Source organism: Megascapheus bottae, chromosome 17 (assembly GCF_031878675.1).
Source record: "Megascapheus bottae isolate mThoBot1 chromosome 17, mThoBot2.hap1, whole genome shotgun sequence".
Classification (NCBI taxonomy): Eukaryota; Metazoa; Chordata; class Mammalia; order Rodentia; family Geomyidae; genus Megascapheus; species Megascapheus bottae.
The window spans coordinates 26745961-26770729 of record NC_143525.1 but is presented as its reverse complement, the minus strand read 5'-3'; the positions used below and the strand labels follow the sequence as shown (position 1 = coordinate 26770729).

At 42.3% G+C, this 24769-nt stretch overlaps 1 protein-coding gene across 1 annotated transcript in view; it reads right to left on the bottom strand.

Moving 5' to 3' along the window:
* The window catches only part of Mettl16 (methyltransferase 16, RNA N6-adenosine), a 46391-nt gene that overhangs the window by 808 nt on the left and 20814 nt on the right, over positions 1 to 24769 (bottom strand). Inside the window, exons 5-9 of the mRNA XM_090351653.1 lie at positions 23983 to 24098; positions 19487 to 19629; positions 14336 to 14405; positions 12069 to 12158; positions 80 to 253 (exon numbers count right to left, since the gene is read on the bottom strand). Of these exons, the coding sequence (XP_090207779.1) occupies positions 80 to 253; positions 12069 to 12158; positions 14336 to 14405; positions 19487 to 19629; positions 23983 to 24098 (593 nt within the window). The remainder of the gene's footprint in view (positions 1 to 79; positions 254 to 12068; positions 12159 to 14335; positions 14406 to 19486; positions 19630 to 23982; positions 24099 to 24769) is intronic.

Sequence of the window (24769 nt, the reverse complement as noted above, 5' to 3'; positions counted from 1 at the left end):
AAGTTCCTGTCTCTTCTTGCCAAACCCTTTTAAGAAGGAAAGAGAGGTTAGGCATGTGTTACTGCATGCTTGCACGTACCTTCAGGTCAGTGAGAATCTTCTCTATCCAGGTGGTGAGCACCACCGTTCCTTCCACTGTCTCACAGCCCAAAGAGGCCGCTTTCAGGGCTAACTCTTTCATCATAGACTCCAACACTACAAATGTAATGGGTTTCCTTGGTTTTTCTAACTTCCTTCGTTTACTTGGTGGTGACTGAAAGGAAAAAAGAAGGAACAGAGTAGAGTAGGAAGTTAGGCAAATAATTAAATCCCAAGCCCTATAACAGATTTAACTAGGAAGCAATTTCTACAACTTTGGCCTCTCAATCATGAAGCCTCTGCTTGTGCTATTTGCAGGACTCAAAACAGCAAGATAATTTTGCCATTTTCCCATTTTACAAAGGGAAATACTGACATAGACAGGCTGCACCATTACAGCTCAGATGACACAACTACTAATGGCCCCAGTGGGACATGAACCCTAAACCCAACTTCTTTCCAATTACGACACCTGGCCATGTTCTGGCCAGCAGCACCAACTGCTTCTAGGGACTGAATGGCCTTCCAAGGACTGCCCTGCAACTCAAGTGCCTGGATTGCTGTGCTTAAAAAAAAAAAAATCCTACAGTGTAAAATTCCAACTTGCAGCTGACCTCAAACTTGCTAGGGCTTGAACTAAAGCAACTTGTGTGATCACATGCTAAGAATGAGTAGGGATGCTAAGACAATACGGGTGGAAGAGCAGGGCTGCAGCCTCCACCTTCTGGCTGAGGTCAGGCCAAGTCCCAGGCTGGCTGACGCTGCCTCTCAACTGGGCTTGGTAACACCAGCACTGAGCATTGATTGCGTGGGAAAGTTTGAGTCAGGAAACTCCATACTGCCCCCTCCCTTCTCTCTCAGTGCTGAAAGGTGAATCACACCTTACCCACTAGAGGGACTCAAGTTCCATTTTAAAACCAAATGACCCTCAGTTTACATTTTACTTCTTTAGAGCTATGGCTGTGGCTCAAGTGGCAGAACAGGTGCTTATTATTAGCAAGCGTAAGGCTCTGAGTCAAGTCTCAGGGTCACCAAAACAGAGAGATGGATTGATGGATAGATAGATCTAGAAAGATAGCATACCTGAGGCCACTGGACCTCAGATAGGGCCAAATGCCCTACCTTAAAACAACAACAAAGTGATACAAAGAAAGAATATGAAAGAAAGCTTAGAAGAAAAAAGACCCAAAGCAAAGGCTGTGTATGAGTATAAAAAACTATTCTTGAGGTATGAACAGTGGGCTGAAAGACTTGTCTGAGCCTGTATCTGTTCAATTGGTTTCAGACAAGATGAGTCAGAATCTTATTGATATTCACACAGAAATATTCTTATTTCTCAATTACCCAGCAGGAGACACAATTCCTATAGTCTACAGTGAGAACCTAACACTTTGTATTAAGGAGCTTGAACTGTGATTTCTTTCTTGATTCCCCCTGCCCCCGACCAGTCCCAGACGAGCTCAGGGTCTGAGCACTGTCCTTGGGCTTTCCTCAAGGCTAGAGCTCTACTACTGGAGTCATAGCACCACTTCTGACTTTTCCTATGTATATAGTACCTAGTGATTGAACCTGGGTCTTCATGCATGGTAGGCAAGCACTCTACCACTAGGTCAAACTCCCGACCCCGAGGTAAGATTCCTATTAAGCTGGGGAGGAAAAAGATGGTGCTGTGGCAGGAGGAAAGGACAAACAAAAACAAAAAACCATGGATTCATCTTCCAGTTTTCCACTTCCCAACATTCAAGGTCATTACCAGGGACAGGATACCAAAGGTCAGCTGTAAGTATGAAACAGGACAGCCATTCATTCTTTTCTAACAATACAGATAGTCTCTAGGCTCATACATTCCAAACAGGAATTTATTGATGGTTCTCATTTGCTAGAGCTGATCTGCAACATTCTTATCAGAAGAGAGAATAGAGTGTAGAAATGATGATTTCTACAACTTATTGGCTTTGAACCCAAGATCTTCAGCTCTCAGCAAGCTCCTATATACCAAGGAGCCACTAGGGGCCTAGCTCAAAAGGGATTTAAAGGATAAAAAAATAAGTATGGCCAAATCCCTAGCAAGTAGCCACAATAACAAAAAGATCAGGTCTTAAAATATTGATCCTGACTAGGTCACTGCAAATTGTAAAACTTCTTATCATCAATATGAAGCATTATAAATGACTTAATTTCCAGAATGTTACAGATATTTTTTATTTTTTCATTTTTGCCAGTCCTGGGGCTTGAAAGCAAGGCCTAGGCACTGTCCTTGAGCTTTCTCAAGGCTATGCTCTACCACCTGAACCACAGCACCAATTCCAGCATTTCTTGTGTATGTGGTACTGAAGAATCGAACCCAGGACTTCATGCATGCTAAGCAAGCATTCTACCACTACGCTGCACTCTTAACCCAATATTACAGAGTTTCAAGCATAAGCCTATCCATTATTTTTCAATAAAGCTGATGGGAAATAAACCATAATTATTTGATACTACTTTCCATTTAAATTCTATTTGCAGAACTTCCTTTGACATATATTTTTTAACCTTTATTAAAAGAAAATGGTTTAAAGTAAATCCCCCCAGGTCCTCTGGTATTAAGTCAATTTTACTCCCTGATACAAACCCTAGTAAAAAGTTGGTTTTCTCCAACTGACATGATCTTTTTTTTTTTTTTTTTTTTTTGCCAGTCCTGGGCTTGAGCTCAGGGTCTGAGCCCTGTCCTTGGACTTTCTCAAGTCTAGAGCCCTACCACTTGAGCCTCAGCACCACTTCTGGCTTTTTGCTATGTATGTGGTACCGAGGAATCGAACCCGGGTCTTCGTGCATGCTAGGCAAGCACTTTAACCACTAGGCCAAACTCCTGGCCCCTCAAGCCATAATTTTTTTATATTCAAACTATTATAACCAAGTATAGCTGGCAAGGTATAGATAAATAAACATTGTGAAGTTTACCAAAAAACCTAAATTCAACCATTCAATCCAGTTTACTACAAAGAACCAGAAGACAAATCTGTAACTGACCTCAGATTCACAGAGACACTACAGACATTAAGAGGTATGAACATAGGCAGAGGTGCCAAGGGTCCCCAGAGCAAATACCTTTCTTTGATAACTTTTCAATTGCAGGTGGTCAGTGAATAACAATGTATCAGCAGGGGAGGAGGTCTGTTATTTTGTTCCATTGTTTAAAACATATAAAACTAGACTGGGAGCATGGCTCAACTGGTAAGAGCCTTTGCTAAATTCAACCCCTAGTATAGGGGAAAAACAGAATATAAATTGGGCAAGAATAGTTGTTTTAAATGGTTTAATATTCTTTCCCTAGTTACCTAGTAGCACAGCTGTCTACAACGCTTGTTTTGTTTGCCAGTCCTGGGGCTTGTACTCAGGGTCTGAGCCCTGTCCTTCAGCTTTCTCAAGGTTAGAGTTCTACCACTTGAGCCACAGCACCACTTCTGGCTCTTTCTATGTATGTGGTACTGAGAAACGGAATCTGGGTCTTCGTGCATGCTAAGCAAACACTCTACCACTAGGCCAAATTCCTGGCCCCTCTGCAAGTCTTTTTAATCCTTGCTTCAATTTCTAGATCTCTGTAATGCCATTAGTCCAGAGACTTTTGGATAATGTACAACTTGACATGAATCAGTGCAGGCCTGCTATACTCGCTAAGCCAGGTGATTCACTATGGCAGAGGCAAACGCACACAATCAAGCCACATGCTCTGTGAAACATGTTCTCCCTGGAATCTGTAGGAAGAACAGCCATTTGCTAGATAGCTACTGAGTTCCTTTGTTCTGGCAGAGAAGCTTCTAGAATGGCCTTGAGGTGTAAAGGGTGGGTACTCCTAGCACTGGAAACTGCAATGTTGTGAACTGCTTACCCAGGTGCTTCAGAAACCATCAGAATGCCTGTGAGACGCCAAGCAGCACAAGTCACCAGTACTTGATGAAACAACACAGGCACCGAAACTGGCATTTGGCCAGGAGACGATGTGGTAGTCAGGGAGGATGGCACTTCCTACAAGAGTGCACTAGCTCTGCTGCCATACACTAGATTAACAACCCAGTTGACATTTTTTTTTTTTTTTTGCCAGTCCTGGGCTTGAGCTCAGTGCCTGAGCACTGTCCTTGGACTTTCTCAAGGCTAGAGCTCTACCACCTGAGCCTCAGCACCACTTCTGGCTTTTTTCTATGTATGTGGTACCGAGGAATCAAACCCGGGTCTTCATGCATGCTAGGCAAGCACTTTAACCACTAGGCCAAACTCCCGGCCCCCCAGTTGACATTTTTTAATCTTAAATTGTCAGGTTACTGTTTAAAATGTACTGAATTCATGCCCCAAATATATATAAACAAAGTTGAAGAAAATTTTATGCAAAACATTATGCAAAACACTGGAAAAAAAAAAAGAGCGGAAGGGTAGCATTGTCCAAAAAGAAATGTACTCATTACCTGGCTTATATAACTGAACCCCCTGTGAATATTACCTTTACCATAATAATTTTTTAAAAATTCACAAAAAAAGGATAAGTGAGAGATTAGAGTGAAAGAGACAAAGACATCTGACTATGTATATGTACATGTATATTTTTAGGTTTTGGTTTTGAAACTATGCAATTGTCTTTTAGAATTCCAAATCTGAGAAACAACAACAAAAGTTTCCCAAATCCCAGCATTTGAGAGGCTAAAGAGGATTCCGAGTTTAAGGGCAGTCTAGGCTAGACAATGAGATCTCATCTCAAAAAACAAACAAGTTCTGACTAAAGCAGCCTACCTACTAGCAATTCCTGTCGTGAGGGATTCTCCCTATCTGCTCTGGCTGGAAGGGTGGCTTCTAGCCTCATGTGGTAATGAAACATATAAAGTAATATAAGGCAGAGACAGAATCTTACTGGCCAAAACCCATCATATTGGACAGCATAGACACAGATCAGAGGCTATGGAAGAAATCATACAAAAAAAGAGAATCTACCAACATTTGGTTCTTCTCGGGAGGATAGCAATGTGAAGAAGCTGAAATAGGACCTAGCTGCATTTCTCATAAAGTTTTCTCTATTTGTTATATAACTTTCTGTATCTATTACTTAGAAATTGCTATAACTGGAGCCAGGTACGGTTGCTCATGCCTGTGATCCTAGCTACTCAGGAGGCTGAGATCTGAGGATCATGGTTCAAAGCCAGCCCGGGCACTAAAAAGACTGTAAGATTCTTTTTTTTTTTTTTTTTTTTTTTGCCAGTCCTGGGCTTGAGCTCAGGGCCTGAGCACTGTCCTTGGACTTTCTCAAGGCTAGAGCTCTACCATTTGAGCCTCAGCACCACTTCTGGCTTTTTTCTATGTATGTGGTACCGAGGAATCGAACCTGGGTCTTCATGCATGCTAGGCAAGCGCTTTAACCCCTAGGCCAAACTCCCGGCCCCAGACTGTAAGATTCTTATCGCCAATTAACCACTAGAAAACTGGAAGTGGTGCTGTAAAAGTTCAAGGGCAATAGCCTTGTGATGAAGAGCTCAGGGGCAGTGCCCAGGCTCTGAGTTCAAGCCCCATGACAAGAAAGAAAGAAAAAAAGAAAGAGAGAGAGAGAGAGAGAGAGAGAAAGAGAGAGAGAGAGATATGGAGGAAGGGAAAGAGGGAGGGAGGGAGGGAGGGAAATTGTTATAATTTGGGCCAGGGGTTTAGCCTAGTAGTAGAGTGCTTGCCTAGCATGCACAAAGACCCAGGTTCGATTCCTTGGTACCACATGTATAGAAAAAGCCAGAAATGGTGCTGTGGCCTAAGTGGTAGAGCTCTAGCCTTGACAATGCCCAAGAACAGTGCTCAGGCCCTGAGTTTAAACCCCAGGACTGGCAAAAGAAAAAATAAAGAAAAGAAATTGTTACAATTTTGTTGGTATGTGTAACAGTCCTGGACTTAAACTCTGGGCCTGTACACAGCTGACTTTGAATCTTGATCCTTATATCTCAGCCACCTGAATAACTAGGATTATAGGCATGAGCCACCAGTGCCCAGCAGTTGAAGTTTTTGGATACTGAGGCTTGAACTTAGTACTATGTTCATGCTAGGCAAGCACTGTACCACTAAACTACATTCTAAACCATAGCTCAGTGGTAGGGTGCCTGCCCAGCATGCAAAAGGAACTAGCTTCACTCACAGCCTTAAGTACCTGTGTGTGTATGTGTATATGTATGGGTATAGCTTTAAGAACAACATTACTCTTCATCTTACAAAGGAAGAAGAAACTGAAGCTTCAAGAACTAAGAACCTGCTCAACATAAAGCTAAACAGGAGCTGGTCATACAAAAAGGCCTTTGTTCATGCCATCAATACAGTTTTGAATTAAGTGCCAAAACAAAAAAAGTTTGTAAAAGATACATCCAATAAGTCCAGAGGGAAGGTGAGAGAGAGAGAGACAGAGAGACTGAGAGACAGAGAGAGAGAGAGAGAGAGAGAGAGAGAGAGAGAGAGAGAGAGAGGAGACAGAGAGAGAGAGAGAGAAGAGAGAGAGAGAGAGAGAGAGAGAGAGAGAGAGAGAGAGAGAGAGAGAGAGAGAGAGAACGCTAAATAGTTAAGAAAACTTTTAAGTCAAAGGTAATGTAATGAAGCCTATAATGTCTATAATCCCAACACTTCAAAAGCTGAGGCGATGATGAGTCTAAGGCCAGTGAGCTCAAAGTTAGGCTAAATAGTATACAGGAAGCAGTTGCAGAGAACAGAAAGGGAGGCAAGAGGAAAGGGAAGATGAGAAGAAAGCAAAGCAAAGCAAGCAAGTAAGCAAGCAAGCAAGGAAAGAATTAAAGCTGGGCTGCTGTGGACAGAAAGTCAAAAGGAACAGACAGAATAGGGTAGAGTAAAGGTTGAATCAAGCCTAATTCTGGCATCATGAATGTGTGGAAGTGAATAAAACAGAAGATAGTAGTCAGGAAAACAAGGTGATTAGGACTTGGGACAGGAGAAACAGAAAGAGAACATAGGGGAGATGCATGGAGCCAAATAAAGACTATCCATTGGCAGTCAGGGACCAGATACTCCAGGAGTTTATGAACAGAATTGTGGGCTTGGGATGAACTCAAAGGACTCCTAGAAGACAGGCTGCAGGGATGGCTCCTATGTTTAGTGGGACTAACAGAGTAACATCATCTACTTCACTCCTTCAGGTTAAAAGCATTCAGATAATAACACATTACATCCAATATCTCACATCCCCACTATTGCTCAACACAGGTCCTACATCATTGGCCCTTTAAACATTGCACCAACTACACGGAGACACTGATGACTCTTCCTTCCTAAAGTCATTTCTAACCAGCTAAGCCCTGAGCACTTCACTGGCTCAACTCTCAACTGATCCTCCTACCATTTATAAACTTGTTCATATAAATTCTTCCTGCCTTCCTGCTTTGCTTTTCCTCCCTCCCTCCCTCCTTCCCTCCCTCTGTCTCTGTCTCTGTCTCTGTCTCTGTCTCTGTCTCTGTCTCTCTCTCTCTCTCTCTCTCTCTCTTTCTTTCTTTCTTTCTTTCTTTCTTTCTTTCTTTCTTTCTTTCTTTCTTTCTTGTCCTGGGGCTTGAACTCAGGACCTGGGCACTGTCACTGGACACATTTTTCTCAAGGCTAGTGCTCTGCCACTTGAGCCATAGTGACACTTCTGGCTTCTCCTGTGTATGTGGTACCAAGGAATTGAACCCAGGCCTTCATGCATACTAGGTGAGCACTCTACCACTAGGGCCATGCTCCCAGCCCTCATATAAATTTTTCTATTTTTTCATGTCTATTTGTATTTGTTTTTTTTCATATATCTAGTCATTGTAAGGAACTGAAAAGGGCCTTTGGTAGTTAATTGGAAAGTCTCAGGGACTTTTGTGCCAGGCTGGCTTTGAACTGTGACCCTCAGATCTCCCTCCTGAGTAGCTAGGATTATAGGAGTGAGCTATCAGTGCCTGGCCAAATCTCAGTGATTATTTTGCTTTTTGCCAGTCCTGGGGCTTGAAGTCAGGGCTTAGGTACTGTCCTTGAGCTTTCTCAAGACTAACACTTTATCACTTGAGTCACAGCACCACTTCCGGCTTTCTTTGTGAATGTGGTACCAAGGAATCCAACACAAGGCTTCATGCATGCTAGGCAAATATTCTACCACTAAGCCACACTCCTGGCCCCCAAATCTCAGCTTTTTAACTATTACATCTGTGTATTAGTGATTCCAAACCATGATTCTCAGATCTCAGCTTCCTGAGTAGCTAGGAATATAGGCTTAAACCATTGGTGCCCAGCTCTTGACATCTGTTTTGTAGTATCATGTGCAGCTTGGTATTTTGAACTATTTCTTTATTGTGGTGCTAGGGATCAAATCCAAGGCCTTATGGCATGCCAAAAAAATACTCTATCACTAAGCCATGTAGACCAATTCCTAAATGATTTCTTGTTTTGAGGAGGGGAGGGCGGGAGTTACTTGTTTATTTGTGGTACTAGGAAGTGAACTCAGGGACAAATCATTTCTCAACAAAACCCCTTTAATAAATAAAATCAGCAACTAAAATTGATAAAAGTAAATCAGCTCTGATTTGAAAAAAAGAGTGAGTCCTAAGAATGAACCTGATATGTACCTTGCAACTATTGATTCTGTGGTACTGGCTTGAAAATGTATACTGCCAGAAGACCCCCAGCTCCAACATGCACATATTTACCTAATTCAACTCCTTCCTCCATCTGGTCACCAAAAAGCCTGTTTTTTTATTTATTTGTTTGTTTTGTTTTTTTTTTTAATCCCTGCACAGGAAAATCTAAGTCTTTAAGGGGAAGGTTTTGAAGCCCTGGGTAATGCTCACTCCAAGAGTACACAACTTAATAGAACTATTCCTCCACTTTTAACAAATGTCTAACTTCCTTAAAGAAAACCAAGGCAAAGCTAAAATACCACCTTGGGCAATTAGAGAATAGAACAAAGAGGCTTTCTGAGAGTTTTGATGGAACACTATAAAGAACACCCTTACATTGAGCATCCATCAGGATGATGGCACAAAAATTTCTATCAACATTAGGACCAGTCTTTTTGTTGCTAAATTAAATCCAGACAACAGCAACAGGCTTAGTGCAGGCATCTGAATCACCAGTGAATTAGAACTGTTCAGTATTCAGCACCAACAGAAACCAGTCAGTAGGCCTGAGATAAGTGAAAACAGAAGTTGCCATAGTAACTTGCACATCTAACCTAAAATGGCAGAGATGGGGGTGGGGAAGTAGGTCAATATTTCTGCTTAACTAGTGCTATTTCTTCTCTCCAGTATAAAAACAGTGTCTTCCTCCTTCCCAACCTCATACAGGAGCAAGAGCAGGACAGTCAGGTGAGCTTTAAAAAAAAAAAAAAAATCAGACAAGGTTTAAGTGGAGGGAAGAGGAACTAGAAGAAAGATAAATCAAAATCTCACAAGTAACCTCGAACTACCCCAGGGAAAGCAGTCACTGATCAAGGGCACCAGTGCTAAGAAACTGTTGCTGGGTTACTACAAATCAGAAATTGCCATTTTCCCTTAGCAGTTTAAGTGCATCTAATGGAGCACTTGGGAATGCATTATTAACAGCTTGGGGGACAGCAGCAGTGGAAGGGAGGGAATGCTCCAGCAAGAGAGGAATCTGAGGCCTTAGCCAGAGGCATTCTTTGCTGGCTGCAAACTACAGTCTACAGGCTGCCTAAAAGCAGATAGGAGGCTAAGGGTTCCTTTTCAAAACAAGCAGATTTTACTCACATAGAAACATAGCCTTGCCTGTATATGCCAGTGGCTCATGCCTGTAATCCTAACTACCCAAGAGGCTGAGACCTGAGGATAGTTGTTCAAAGTCGGTTTGGGCAGGAAAATGCATGAGATTCTTAACTCCAATTAACCACCAGAAAACCAAAGTGGCGCTGTGGCTTAAGGTGGAAAGAGTACTAGTCTTGAGTGGAAAAAACTCAGGAACAGCATCCAAGCCCTACGTTCAAGCCTCACAATTAAAAAACAAACAAACAAAAAAACCCAACAACAAAACACAGCCATGACATTTAGATGAGTCTCTGAGCTGATGCAGAATACCAGAGCCATTATCAGTTCTTCCAGTGCAGGCTAAATAAAAAACATTCAGAACCTAGTGTGGCCCCATGATCTCTCATATGTATCTGCACAGGACTAAGAACTGCTGAAGATTTTATCCACTTGCTATGAAGGCCCTGGTATTCTAGGAAACAACAGAAAGTATAATAGATAAAGGGAGTCCGAAAAATAGAGGCATCTTTTAATCAGTGACCTTTCTTTTTTGCTTGTGTTTTATGAGACAGGGTCTTGTATTCATGTAGTTCACGCTAGCCTTGAATTCATTACGTAGCTCCATGCCAGCTTCAAACTTTCTACCCTTCTACCCAAGTGTTAGCTTCTTAAGTGATAGGATTACATTGCCTGGCACCAGAGACACCTACTGTACCATCAAAGAGAATTAAGTTTTCATAAAAAGGACATTCAAACGTGGGAGAGGGTTGGACTGTGAACCAGCAGTAGTACATCAGGCTAGTGTGAAGGAAGGATGGACTTGGACTCAGTCTAGATTGGAGCAGATGTTTTCAGAAACAAGGTAGTACCTGCAATTGCTCCCTGTGAGTTCCACAAGTCTTTACTTCTCTGTTCTAAGAGAGTAGGGGGAGGGACTCAGATACACAACAACACCAAAATGGATTTAGGAACCAAGAAATCAGGCTAAGATCTTAGAAGAGAAGAAGGGTCCCTAGATCAAGCCTGATGTTCATTCAGACTAGGAACAGAAGCCTGCAGGAGCAGGTGTAGGCCTTCATATACATACCATGGGAAGGATGACTGATTAGTTGTGCACAAGCTTAAGGTGGGTTGCCTTAGCTATACAAGGCTACTCTAGGAAGAGTGTGAGAACCAACTCATGCTGTCCCATCACCACCTCCCACGGCAGCCCAGAAAACCATTCAGGCAGGCCAGCTCAGAGGCTTTTGATGAGAGTTTTTATAAGGCAGGGTGTCATTATATAGCCAAGCTGTCCTTAAATACATTATACAGCCAAACTTCCTGTTCCACTATGTCTGGTTTATAAGGCTTTTCTTCCTTATGTACAATAGTGCAAAGGACAGAGACATATTTGGGCATGATTACTTTTAAAAAATTCATTCCAGAATAAAGAACACAAAGTAGAGAGAACATGATAATAACCCACATTCAAAACTGTTCAACATATATCCCTGGGGTAATTTTTTTTTCTCTTCTGTCCTAGGGCTTGAACTCAGGGCATGCGTGTTGTCCCAGAGCTTCCATTCTCTACGCTAGCACTCCACTACTTTAAGACACAGCTCCACTTCTGGCCTTTTGGTAGTTTAGAGATAAGAGTCTCATAGACTTTCCTGCCCTGGCTGATCTCAGCCTCCTGACTTTAGCATTATATGACCCATCAGTCCCCTGCACCAGTGGCACTCAACATCACTCCACTCTAACAGGATGATCTCTGAGAGCTACACATGAGAGGGGCACAAGCACTGCAGCTGGCTGCAGCTCAGGTACAGACAATTTGCCTAGCATGTGTGAAGCTCTGAATTCAATCCCCAGCATTGAAAAAGGAAGAGAAAGAGCAAGAACAAAAGAAAAGAGATGGCAGGAGGAGGAGGAGGAGGAGGAGGACCACACCCCCAAGTGTCCCTCCCTGCTACCTTACCTGCATTTCTAATGCCTAAAGATGTGTTTCTAAAGATCTGTTGAGGGGGTGGGGGAAAGGTAATGGGGGAAAAAACATGAGAAGGGGTATCAGTGTGTGAGAAGTAATGCACCTACTATCTGGCAAATGTATCTATAACCCCTCTATACAATAAAAATAAATAAATAAAAGATCCATTGAACAAAGGTCTATGTCTTGTTTATGACCATAAACATTTACGGGCATATTCAGGGAAATGAGACAATGCAGATTTAGTTCATTGGCCACGATGTGCTGGTATGTGGAGAAGCCCAAGCAAAGTCTCTACTTACTGGTACAGTGACATCATCATAAAAACTCCAAGCTAAAGCCCACCGCATTGTCCGACCTTGACAGAACTCAGTGAAGGTGACTTTAGGAACCTAAAACCAAAACATAAAGCATCTTATCAAACTCAGTATGGAAGTAGCTGGAGGTGGTGGCTCACACCTGTAATCCTAGCTACTCAGGAGGCTAAGATCTGAGGATCACGGTTCAAAGCCAGCCCAGGCACAAAAGGGCACAAGACCAGAAGATTCTTATCTCCAATTAATCACTAGAAAACTGGGAAGTGGGGCTATGGCTCAGGGATAGGGTGGTAGCCTTGAGCTGAAGAGCTCAAGGACAGTGCCCAGGCCCAGAGTTCAAGCCCTATGACCTACAAAAACAAAAAACAAAAGAAAAACACAAAACCAACAACAAAAAGAACAATAAATCTGAGTGAAGTACTTCTATGAATATTTCTGCCTGTTTCCTTTGATCCCTTTGGTTTTGTTAAAAAATATAATAATTATTATATAATGATATATTATTATTATTATTATTATTTAAACTGTTATATGACTGGGTGTTGGTGGCTCATGCCTATTCAGGAGGCTAGGAACTGAGGATTAAGGTTCAAAACCCAGCCCAGGCATGAAAGTCCTTAAGACTCTTATCTCTAATTAAAAACAAAACAACAACAACAAAAAAAACACTATATGTAGCTATCTGATAGTCAATGAATAAACTGGTTTTGTCTTTTTTAATGCATTAGAATTTACAGATCTGGCTTACAGGTCCAAATAGAAGAAACAAAATGTAACTGGGAATTATTTATAAAAGGATTCAAGTAATGGGCCGGGAGTTTGGCCTAGTGGTAGACTGCTTGCCTAGAATGCATGAAGACCCAGGTTCGATTCCCCAGCACCACATACATTTAAAAAAAAAAAGCTGGAAGTGGTGCTGAGGCTCAAGGGTACAACTCTAGCCCAAGGACAGTGCTTAGGCCCTGAGTTCAAGCCCCACAACAGGCACACACACAAAAAAAAGAATAGGAGATAGAAGCAGAAACCATATAAATTGGGCCAGGATTTTGCCTTGCATGCACGAAGACCCAGGTTCAATCCCTCAGTACCACATACATAGAAAAAGCTGGAAGTGGTACTGAAGCTCAAGTGGTAGAGCTCTAGCCTTGAGAAAGTCCAAGGACAGTGCTCAGGCCAAGCTCAAGCCCAGGACTGGCAAAAAAAAAGGATTCAAGTAAGAGCTGGTGGTTCATGCCTATAACCCTAGGCTACTCAGGAGGACAAGATCTAAGGATCATGGTTTGAAGCCAGTGGGGCAGAAAAGTCCCTGAGAGACTCATCTCCAGTTAACCACTCAAAATCTGGAAGTGGTACTATAGTTCAAGTGGTAGAATGCTAGCTAGCCTTGAGCACGAAGAGGCTCAAGGATAGCACCTAGGCCCTGAGTTCAAGCCCCATAACCGACAAATAAACGAAAAAAAAAGTGGGGCCAGGAGTTTGGCCTAGTGGTAGAGTGCTTGCCTAGCAGGCATGAAGATCAGGGTTCAAGTCCTCAGTACCACACACATAGAAAAAGCCAGAAGTGGTACTGAGGCTCAAGTGGTAGAGCTCTAGCCTTGAGAAAGTCCAAGGACAGTGCTCAGGCCCTGAGCTCAAGCCTAGTACTGGCAAAAAAAAGTTACACACAAGAGCCAAGTGTGGCAGAATGCCAGTGGCTCACGCATGTAATCTTTGCTACTCAGGAGGCTGAGATACCAGCCTGGAGAGGAAAGTCCCCCCATAAGACTATTTCCAAGTAATTAATCATGAGAAACCGGAAGTGGTGGTGCCAGGAGCATGGCCTAAGTGATAGAGTACTTGCCTTACATGCCCTGGGTTTGATTCTTCAGTACCACATACACAGAAAAAGCCAGAAGTGGTGCTGTGGCTCAAGTGGTAGAGCACTAGCCTTGAGAAAGACCAAAGACAGTGCCAGGCCCTGCGTTCAAGCCCCAGAACTGGTTAAACAAACAAACAAACAAACTGGAAGTGGTATTGTGGTTCAAAGTGGTAGAAAGCTTGGCCTAGTGGTGGAGTGCTTGCCTAGCATGCATGAAGACCCAGGTTCAATTCACAGTACCACATACAATTTTTTAAAAAGCTAGAAGTGGTGCTGTGGCTCAAGTGGTAGAGCTCTAGCCTTGAGAAAGCCCAAGGACAGAGCTCAGGCCCTGAGCTAAAAGCCCAGGACTAGCAAAAAAAAAAAAAAAAAAAAATGCCTAACAAAGCCTTACCCCTTGGATGCGAAGCTCTTTCTTGAGCGGAGCCAGACTGCATTTCTTCCCCAGCATACAGCTATACCATCTAGGAAAAAAAAAAAAAAAATCAGCCAAAGTTTGTGGTGATCCTTATGAGCAAAGCATTATCCAAGGAAACAAGATGAAAACAGTAGAAGAGGCAATATAAGGAATGAAGATAATGTGCTGAGACAGAGACGATCTAGTGATAGAAAACAAGCCCAAAGCAGGGAAAGAACAGCAACCCACTTAGCTTTTCCAGTGCTTTAAGGCTTTATTGTCTGAAGAGACTGAAGGGGATGTGTCTGTCATACTCAGAATAAAGGCCACTTAGTCTTAGGGCAGAAGTTAATCAATATATTTAAAAAACGCATGTAAGTAACCACTAACCCATACTAAGATATCTTATAAAATCCTGCCCAATCACCTATTGCCCAGGTCTTAAAAGAGTTTAAGGTTCATTACTGCAGTAGGTCTGCAACAGATGATCGAGCAGCAGTCCTGGATGAGCCCAATAGGTTGAAATGGGTGGGAGCTCAAGACAATCAGTGGATTTGATGTGCAAAGAAAGTGAACAAGAGATAATTAAACCCAACTAAAAAGAAAGGAAACAATAAAGAATGGAACAGAAATCAATAAAAGGAAGAAAAGAAAGATGAGGAACAGTGAAAATTACACATTTAGTGAAAAACCAAAAATATTTAGGTCAAGGAAAGATAATCAGTTAATTATCAGTATCAAAAAGGGGACATTGGGGGGCCGGGAGTTTGGCCTAGTGGTAGAGTGCTTTGCCTAGCATGCACAAAGACCTGGGTTCGATTCCTCGATACCACATACATAGAAAAAAAGCCAGAAGTGGTGCTGAGGCTCAAGTAGTAGAGCTCTGGCCGTGAGAAAGTCCAGAGACAGTGCTCAGACATTGAGCTCAAGCCCAGGACTGGCTAAAAAAAAAAAAAATCAATTCTTAACTTTTGACTTCAGTAATGTGGACTTTTTTTTGGGTGGGGGGGGGTGACTGGGTCATGGGGTTTGAACTCTGGGCTTGAGTGTTGTCCCTGGGCATTTCTGTACAAGGCTACCACGCTACCCTACCCCTGGAGCCACAGCCCCACTTCCTGTTTTTTAGTGATTAATTGGAGATAAGAGCCTTGTGTTCTTTGGGTTTTTTGTTCTTTAATGCCTTCTTCTCAGCCTTCTGAATAGCTAGGATTACAAGTGTGAGCCACCTTGCCCAGCTTAATGTGGACCTTTTCTTTTTGCTTTCTCTCTCTCTCTCTCTCTCTCTCTGTCTCTTTCTTTTTTCTTTTCTTTTCTTTTTTTTTTTTGGTGAATCATGGGGCTTAAACTCAGACGGGACGCTGTTAATTGGATATAAGAGTCTCAGGTCCTTTTGTTCCACATTGGCTGGCTTTGAACCCTGATCCTCAGATCTCAGCCTCTGGAGTAGCTAGGATTACAGGTATGAGCCACCTTGTCCAGCTTAATGTGGACCTTTTCGTAAGGACAAATCACTCAACAATCAAGCTGCTTTCCACAAATATCAGTGACATACCAGGAAAATTGTTGATTTAGGAACCAACTTTACACTTAGGTAACCTTTTTCTTTTTCTTGTCAGTTGTGGGGCTTGAACTCAGGGCCTAGGCATTGTCACTGTGAGCTTTTTCATCTAAGATCAGTGTTTTACCACTTTGAGCCACAGCTCCATGGTTAATTGGAGATAAAGAGTCTCACAGGCTTTCCTGCCTGGACTGGCTTTGAACTGTGATCCTCAGATCTCAGCCTCCTGAGTTGCTAAGATTTACAGGCATGAGCCAAAAGTACCTAGCTTAAACTTTTCCTTTTTAAAGAGAAAGCCTAACTAGCTCTGGCTGTCCGAGGTGAGAGCTAGGATTATACCTATGTGTCAGTGTGTCTGACTAAAATAAGCAGCTTTAGATGCCTAAAAAAATATTCCCTATCCAGCAATGGGCATCTGGGCATACAGACAGAAGTGCTGATGGCTCAAGAACTGCCAGTCTTGGGGCTGGGAGTTTGGCCTAGTGGTTAAAGTGCTTGCCTAGCATGCATGAAGACCCGGGTTCGATTCCTCAGTACCACATATAGAAAAAGGCTGGAAGTGGTGCTGAGGCTCAAGTGGTAGAGCTCTAGCCTTGAGAAAGTCCAAGGACAGTGCTCAGGCCCTGAGCTCAAGTACTGGCAAAACAAAAAACAAACAAACAAAAAACCTGCCAGTCTTGACATCCTTTTTTTGTACCCCTGCTTATACACACTCAGTCACAAGAGTCAAACGGCAAGAGCCAACAGATGTCTACCAATAGATGAATGGACAAACAAAGGATAGTTTACACACAGAAAAATTTACATTATAACTTCAAAAAAGAAATTGTGAGACCTTCTATGTAATGGCTGAAGCTTGAAAACTATGCTGAGTGAAGTCAGTCACTGCATGATTCTTTTTTGCCAGTTGTGGGCGCTGTTCCTGAGCTCCTTTTGCTCAAAGCAAGTACTCTACCACTTGAGTCATTTTCACTTTCAGCTTTTTCTGTGATTAATTGGAGATAAGAGTCACTGACTTGGCCAGGAGTTTGGCCTAGTGGTTAAAGTGCTTGCCTTGCATGCATGAAGACCCGGGTTCAATTCCTCGGTACCACATACATAGAAAAAAGCCAGAGGTGGTGCTGAGGCTCAAGTGGTAGAGCTCTAGCCTTGAGAAAATCCAAGGACAGTGCTCAGGCCCTGAGCTCAAGCCCAGAACTGGCAAAAAAAAAAAAAAAAAGAGTCACTGACTTTTCTGCCTAAACTGGCTTCCAACTGTAATTCTCAGAGAGTTCTGCCTCCTGAGCACCAGCACCAGCTTCTGAGTTCAAGTCTTAACTGCCACTTCTTAGTACTGTGTCTACAGACACATAAGCTCCTGTTTGCTCAAGTTGTTAGCCAAGTTTAGAGAAGATAATACAAACCAAAAATGAGCAAGATGCCTGAGCCTACTTAAATACTCAATCACAAGTAGCTGATCTTTTTCCCCCTCCAGCATGGGCTGGAAATTTCAATCCTCAAATCTCAGCCTCCTGAATAGTTAGGATTACAGGCGTGGGCAAGGCACCTAAGAAAATCAATCAAATCCATAAAGACGAAGGTAGAATGTGGGGGGCCAGTAGAGAGAGGAGGGAAGGAACAGGGTGTAGAGTCAAGAGCTTTGGAAAATGAAGAGTTCTGGAGACTGATTGCACAACAATGTGAATGTACTTCATACTACTATACACCAACAAAACTATGGGGCAGGAAGGGTAGGGTGCTTGCCTAGCATGTATGACATCCTTGGCTACAAACCTCAGCACCACAAAAGAAAACTACTAAGATAGTCAAAGTAGCCAGGCACTAGTGACTCACACCTGTAATCCTAGCTACTCAGGAGACTGAATATGAGAATCGCAATTTGAAGCCAGCCTGGGCAGGAAAGTCCATAAGACTCTCATCTCTTATAAACTACTCAAAGGGGGTTGGATGCTTGCCTAGCATGTACAAAGCCCTGGGTTTGACTCCTCAGTACCATATGCACAAGAAAAGCCAGAAGTGGTGTTGTGGCTCAAGTGGTAGAGCACTAGCCTTGAGAAAGCCCAAGGATAGTGCTCAGGCCCTAAGTTCCACCCCCAGGACTGAGAGGAGGGAAGAAAATCAAAACAAGAACAACAAAAACTACTCAGAAAAATCCAGAATTGGCACTGTGGCTCAAATGGTAGAGTGCTAGTCTTAAGCACAAAGAGGTTCAGGGACAGTACCCAGGCACTAAGTCCAAGCCCCACGAACAGCCAAAATTAAAAATGATGATGATATATGTATTACACACACACACACACACACACACACACACACACACACACTTTCTCTCTCTCTCTCTCTCTCTCTCTCTCTCTCTCTCTCTCTCTCTCTCTCTCTCTCTCTCTCTCTCTCTCTCTCTCTCTCCTAAAATCTGAATCCTAGGGTTAAAAGCTTTTAGCTATGTTATCCATCAAGTTGATAACATGTGTCAGGGTACAAAGTCAAGAGAGACAAGCAGCCCTTTTTCAGGACTTTATGCTGCTTGATGACAGGTATGTTGTCCTAAATAATTAGCTTTTGAAAAAGAATAGCTTTAATTCTCTTTGGGAACTGGTAAGTGATCTATGTTTCCCTTCATTAGATTCTTGACAGCTCTTTGTCCTCACATCTGTCACTGTTTGGGAGACTTATTCCAAGAACATAATTTGCTTCAAGGACTAGGCAACAAATTTATTATGGTTCACAGGACAGATTTGAACCCATCTGTTTTCTCATCAAAAGCCATATTTAAACAGTTTTGTTCCATCACAGGACCATATTAATGGGAGCAATACAATCATATGGTATTTTCCTCCTTTTTATCGGTGGAGTATAGATGACTACGGGAAACACACACCAATTAGAGTGATGAGAACATTATCAAAAATGAGCCAGGCACTGGTGGTTCAGGCCTGGAATCCTAACTACTCAGGAGGCTGAGATCTAGACGACTGAAGTTCAAGACCACCCTGGGCATCTCCAAAACTATCAGTAAAAAGTGGGGCTGATGGTTCAAATGATAGAGCACCAGCAAATCCAAGTCCCACACAATCCAGGTTCCACAAAAAACAAAAACAAAAACAACACAAAAACAACAACAACAAAACAAGAAAGGAAAAAGGTCTCTGCAGAATGTAGGATTCACTGTCTTTTCATTGTTATCTGTTTATACTTTTTTTTTTTAAACTGGTGCTGTCTTTGAAGCTTTTTTGCTTAAGGCTATCGATCCACTCCATGAGCCCCAGCTCTACTAGTCACTTTTTCTGGTGTGGTTATTGTGAGAAGGGGAGCTGTGGCTCAAAGTGGTAGAGCACTAGCCTTGAGCAAAAGAGCTTAGGGACAGTGTCCAGATCCTAAGTTCAAGCCCTCCCATGAACAACAACAAAAAACGTCTCATGGACTTTCTGGCCCCAGTCTGGCTTCAAACAGTGATCCTTGGATCTCAGCCTCATGAGTAGCTAGGAGTACAGGCATGAGCCATTGGTGCTGGCTGTCTGTTTAGACTTTAGGACTACTTTTCTTTAGGAATTATAAAGAGGCAAATATTATAGTTGTAGCAGCCAACCTACCTCAGTCGTTTTTTAAGTTGTAAACTGTCATGAATGATCCTTTTAACAAACTCTAATTCACCTCCTTCCGCCATGATCTCTGTGATTCCTCCTGTATTGACAGAGCTAGGAGGAGGCCTTCGAGGATTTCTAGAGTTTATTCCCTGAACAACAACAAAGTCATGGTGAATACCTTTACAAGTTAAGATACAAGTCTTTGTATCATCTAGCTGCAATAGCAAAGCTTAAATCTAACTTTACTTTCTAAACATTACACTAGTTTTATTATTTAAAAATTATAGCCACAATATTATACCTTAAATAAGTGCATTCATGCAAATATTTCTCCCTGGGGGCTTTACCTTTCATCTTTGTGATTAAATATAAAAAATTTTACCTTTTTATATTAGCCCAATCTGTTGCTTTTCCTCTATGCTTTCTGTCTTGATACCATGGCACAGGAAATCTACCCAAAGATTAAATCAATATTTACTTATGTTTTCTTCTAGTATTTTTATGGTTTTTAAATACTTAAGTATTTAACCCATCCTTACTTTATATCATATGAAAAAAAAACTCAAAATCATCTACAACCTAAATGTAAAAACTATAACTTTAAAACTCAGAAGAAAACATAGAAGTAAATCTTCATTAATTTGGATCAGCCAGTGGTTTCGTAGACACAATATCAAAAGGCACAAAAACAACAAAAAATAAATATATAAAAGTGGACTTGATCAAAATCAAAAGCCTCTGAGCTGTGAAGGATACCATTAAGAAAGCTGGACACTGGTGGCTTTCAGTTATAAACCTAGCTACTCAGAAGGCTGAGACCTAATGATGGTTTGAAGCCAGCTTGAGCAGTAACGTTCATGAAACTCTTATCTCTAATTAGCCACCAGAAAAGCAGAAATAGAGCTGTGGCTCAAGTGGGAAAGTATTAGCCTTGAGCAAAAAAATCGCAAAGGCAGGAGCAGGAGTTTGGCCTAGTGGTAGAGTGCTTGCCTAGCATACATGAAGACCCAGGTTCGATTCCTCAGTACCACATACACAGGGGGAAAAAAAGCCGGAAGTGCTGTTGAGGCTCAAATGGTAGAGCTCTAGCCTTGAGAAAGTCCAAGGTCAGTGCTCAGGCCCTAAACTGAAAAAAAAAAAAAAAAATCTCAAAGGCAGACTCCAGATCCCAAGTTCTAGCTCTAGGTCCTGTACAAGAAAAGAAAAGGCCAGACTCTTTGGTGGTAAGCAGCTCATGCTGGTAATCTTCACTATCCTTGTTGTGTAGGAAACATGAAGGAAGAGGTAGTTCAGGGCAGCTAAGGCAAGAAGTGAGACTACCTTAAAAACAATCAGAGCAAAAAGGACTAGAGGCATGGCTCATCAATAGAATGTCAGACTCGTAAGTGCAAAGTCTTGAGTTCAATCTCAGTACATTCTTTTTCTTTTTTTTCTTTCCTTTCTCTCTCTCTCTTTCTTTCTTTCTTCCTTTCTTTCTTTTTTTGGTGGGTCATAGGGCTTGAACTTGAACTGGGCACTGTCCTTGAGCTCTTCAGCTCAAGGCTACCACCCTAACCTTGAGCCAAGCCCCACTTCCTATTTTCTAGAGGTTAACTGGAGGTAAGAGTCTCAGGTCCTTATGTGCCTGGGCTGGCTTTGAACCTTGATCCTCAGATCTCAGCCTCCTGAGTAGCTAAGATTACAGGAGTGTGTCACCTCACCTGGCTCAATCTCAGTACATTATTTTTCAAAAGTGAAAAGACAACCTAGAGAATGGGAGAAAATGTTCCAATATTATTATCTAATAAAAAAAACTTGTATCTAGGATATATAAGGAAATCTTATAATTTAAAAAGCAAAATACCTCAATTTAAAAATAGACAAGAAAGCAAGGAGCATAGCCTAGTGATAGAGTGCTTGCCTAGTATGCACGAAGCCCTAGATTTGACTCCTCAGTACCACGTGTTCAGAAAAAGCCAGAAGTAGTGCTGTGGCTCAAGTAGCAAAGCACTAGCCTTGAGTAAGTGTCCAAGGACAGTGCCCAGGCCCTGAGTTCAAGCCCCACGACTGGCAGTAAGGAAAAAAAAAAAAAAAAAAGACAAGAAGGGGGCTGGGAGTTTGGCCTAGTGGTAGAATGCTTGCCTAGCATGCACAAAGACCCGGGTTTGATTCCTCAGTACCACATACACATGAAAAGCCGGAAGTGGTGCTGTGGCTCAAGTGGTAGAGTGCTAGCCTTGAAGAAGAAAAAAAAAAGAAAAAAAAAAAGCCCGAGAACAGTGCTCAGGCCCTGAGTTCCTGCCCCAGGACTCCCCCCACCCCCACCCAAAAAAAAGACAAGGCCGGGCACAGTGGCTCACGCCTGTAATCTTAGCTACTCAGGAGGCTGAGATCTGAGTATCAAGGTTCAAAGCCAGCCTGGGCACTAAAGACAGTGAGACTCTTATCTCCAACTAATCACTAGAAAAGGAGAAGTGGGGCTATGGATCCAGGGGTAGTATGGTAGCCTCTAGCTGAAGAGCTCAGGGACAAAGCCCAGGCCCAGAGTTCAAGCTCCACAACTGACAAAAATAAAAAAAGACAAGAAAGTAGAGAACTTAAAAAAGTGTCCAAGGACAGTGCCCAGGCCCTGAGTTGAAGTCCCAGGACTGGCCAAAGAGGAGGAGGAGGAGAGGAGGAGAGGAGGAGAAGAGGATAAGAGAAGAGGAGGAGGAACAGGAGCAGGAGGAGGAGGAGGGGGAGAAGGAAGAGAAGGAGGTGGTGGTGGCCTGGGCTTAGTGGTAGAGCAGGTCACTGAGCACATCTGAGGCACTAGGGTAAATGCTCAGCAGCAAAAAGGTAGGGAGGGGAAGAGGCAAGGAATCTGAAAAGGCATTTAAACAAAGGGCCAAAAAATAAGCACATGAAAAGATGCTTAACATTGCAAGCCATCTTGAAAGAGCTAATCAAAACCACACTTCCTACCCAACTAGGAAGCTATAGTGAAAAAAGGCATCCACCAAAATGTAGAAAATTAGAAACCTAATACACTGCTTTTGGCAGTAAAGAATGTAGCACAGGCTGAGAGTTTGGCCTAGTGTTTATCTAGCATGCATGAAGACCCAGGTTCAATTCCTTGGCACCACACATATAGAAAAAGCCAGAAGTGGTGCTGTGGCTCACTCAAGTGGTAGAGCTCCAGCCTTAAGAAAGCCCATAGACAGTGCTCAGGCCCTGAGTTCAAACCCCAGGACTGGCAAAAAAGAAAAAAAAAAAAAAAAAAAAAAGAATGCAGTACAGTCACATGGGAAAACAGTCTGGCAGTTCCTGAACCAATGAACTACAAAGCTATCTACCACTGGACCTAGTCTCATTCCTGGCTATACACCCAAGATAAACAAAAACCTAGGTCCAAAGGTCACCTGTACATGAATGCTAAAGTACCACTGCTAAAAGCTAAGAGGTGAAAAACAACACAAATACTTATTAGCTGCTGAGCAGATAAGTTAGGAGTTATAGCCATAGGACAGAATATGACTCAGCAATTAAAAGAAATGACACATGCTGCAACATGAAACATTTATATCTCTATAAAAGAAGTCAGAAATAAAGGCCAGAGTATATGATTCTATTTATATGATCTACAGAGACAGAAAGCAGACAGGCCTCAAGATGCAAGAAAGAAATCAAGAGCGACTAATGATTGAGAGGTTTTTTTCTTCCTGGGTTGATGAAAATATTCTAATTTGCTAGGCAGATGCTTTACCACTTGAGGCATGTCCTAGCCCTCATTGAGGTTGGAAAGATGAAATCACCTAATCATTTATTGTCAAATAACAGGTGCTAGCAAAAACAGTGGTTCCTATGGACCAGAAGTTTGGCCTAGTGATAGAGTGCTTGCCTAGTATGAACAAAGACCCAGGTTCGATTCCTTGGTACCACATACATAGAAAAAAGCTGGAAGTGGTGCTGAGGCTCAAGTGCTAGAGCGCTGGCTTTGAGTAAGTCCAAGGACAGTGCTCAGGCCCTGAGCTCAAGCCCAGGACTGGCCAAAACAAAAAACAAAAAAACAAAAACCTTTAGTTCCCCACGCAACAAGGTCAGTGCAGAAGTGACTGCAACCTGTTGGTCACATCAGAAAAACACAATCAAATGTCCAGTGGTTTGAGGAGAGAAGACAGTTCTTTTTCCACTCACTTCACTTAATACAGTTTGTCCCATAACTAAAGCAGCCAGAGAATAAAAATAGCTAAGGACTAGGTTAGAGCCAAGAGAAACCTATATAAGTAGAATCTCAGCCTTCATGAAATCTCCTTGATTAAACTGTTCCTAAGACTAAAACCACTGCTAGATTTCTCAAATTCATAAACCAATAAACTTCCTTGGCTGTTAAATCAATATGAAGTGACTTTTTAAGTACTTCAAACCAAATGTATCATAACCAATACAGCTTCCAAAGAGAAAGGTGCATTTTGCTCTTATCTATGCTAATAGAGCAAATTCAGGTACATACTAAATAATTTTAAAGCACAAGATATTTTTACCTTGGCTTCCAACTGGTTTGCAAAAAAGGGGGGGTTGCACATACAAAAGTCATAGATTATTTCAGATTCTTCCTTGAGAGCATCCATTAGGAGTGTCTTCTGGGGCACTTTTACCACTAGGGGGAAAAAAAATAAGACTGTTAACTACTGTTAGTGCCTTAAAAATGTGAACAAAACAACAACAAAGAAAATATACAAACTGTCTGGTATTATTTCCTCTAAGAGGTGCAGTTTATAATTTTTCTCCTTGAGAGTAAGCTAGATTTAGTGACAGATTTTATCAAGCAGAATATGACAGTAGTGACAATAGGACCCTCTCCTTTCCCTTAAGCATCCACTCTAGGAAAGGCCCCTCTGACATGCCGTTAAGGCTAAGATTCAGGTGGTCACAAACTAAAGCTTCCTTCTACCTTCCACTTGAGTGAGCAACATTAGAAGCAAAGTTCTGGGGTTGGGAATGTGGCTTAGTGGTAGAGTGCTTGCCTAGTATGTTTGAAGCCCTGGGCTCGATTTCTTAGTACCATATAGATAGAAAATGCTGGGCTGTGTATCAAGTGATAGAATGCTAGCTTTGAGCAAAAGAAGCTCTGAGACAGTGCTAGGCCCTGAATTCAAGCCCCAGGACTGGCAAAGAAGTTCTGTCACCAGTCCAACCCTCATGACAGCTGTATCCTACAACCAGAATGCAGCTTCATGAGATTCAAAGAGGCAAACTGCAAGCCCCACTGCCTGCCTTACAGGGACTATGAAATCAATCATAAATGTCCACTTAAAATGGCTAGATTAT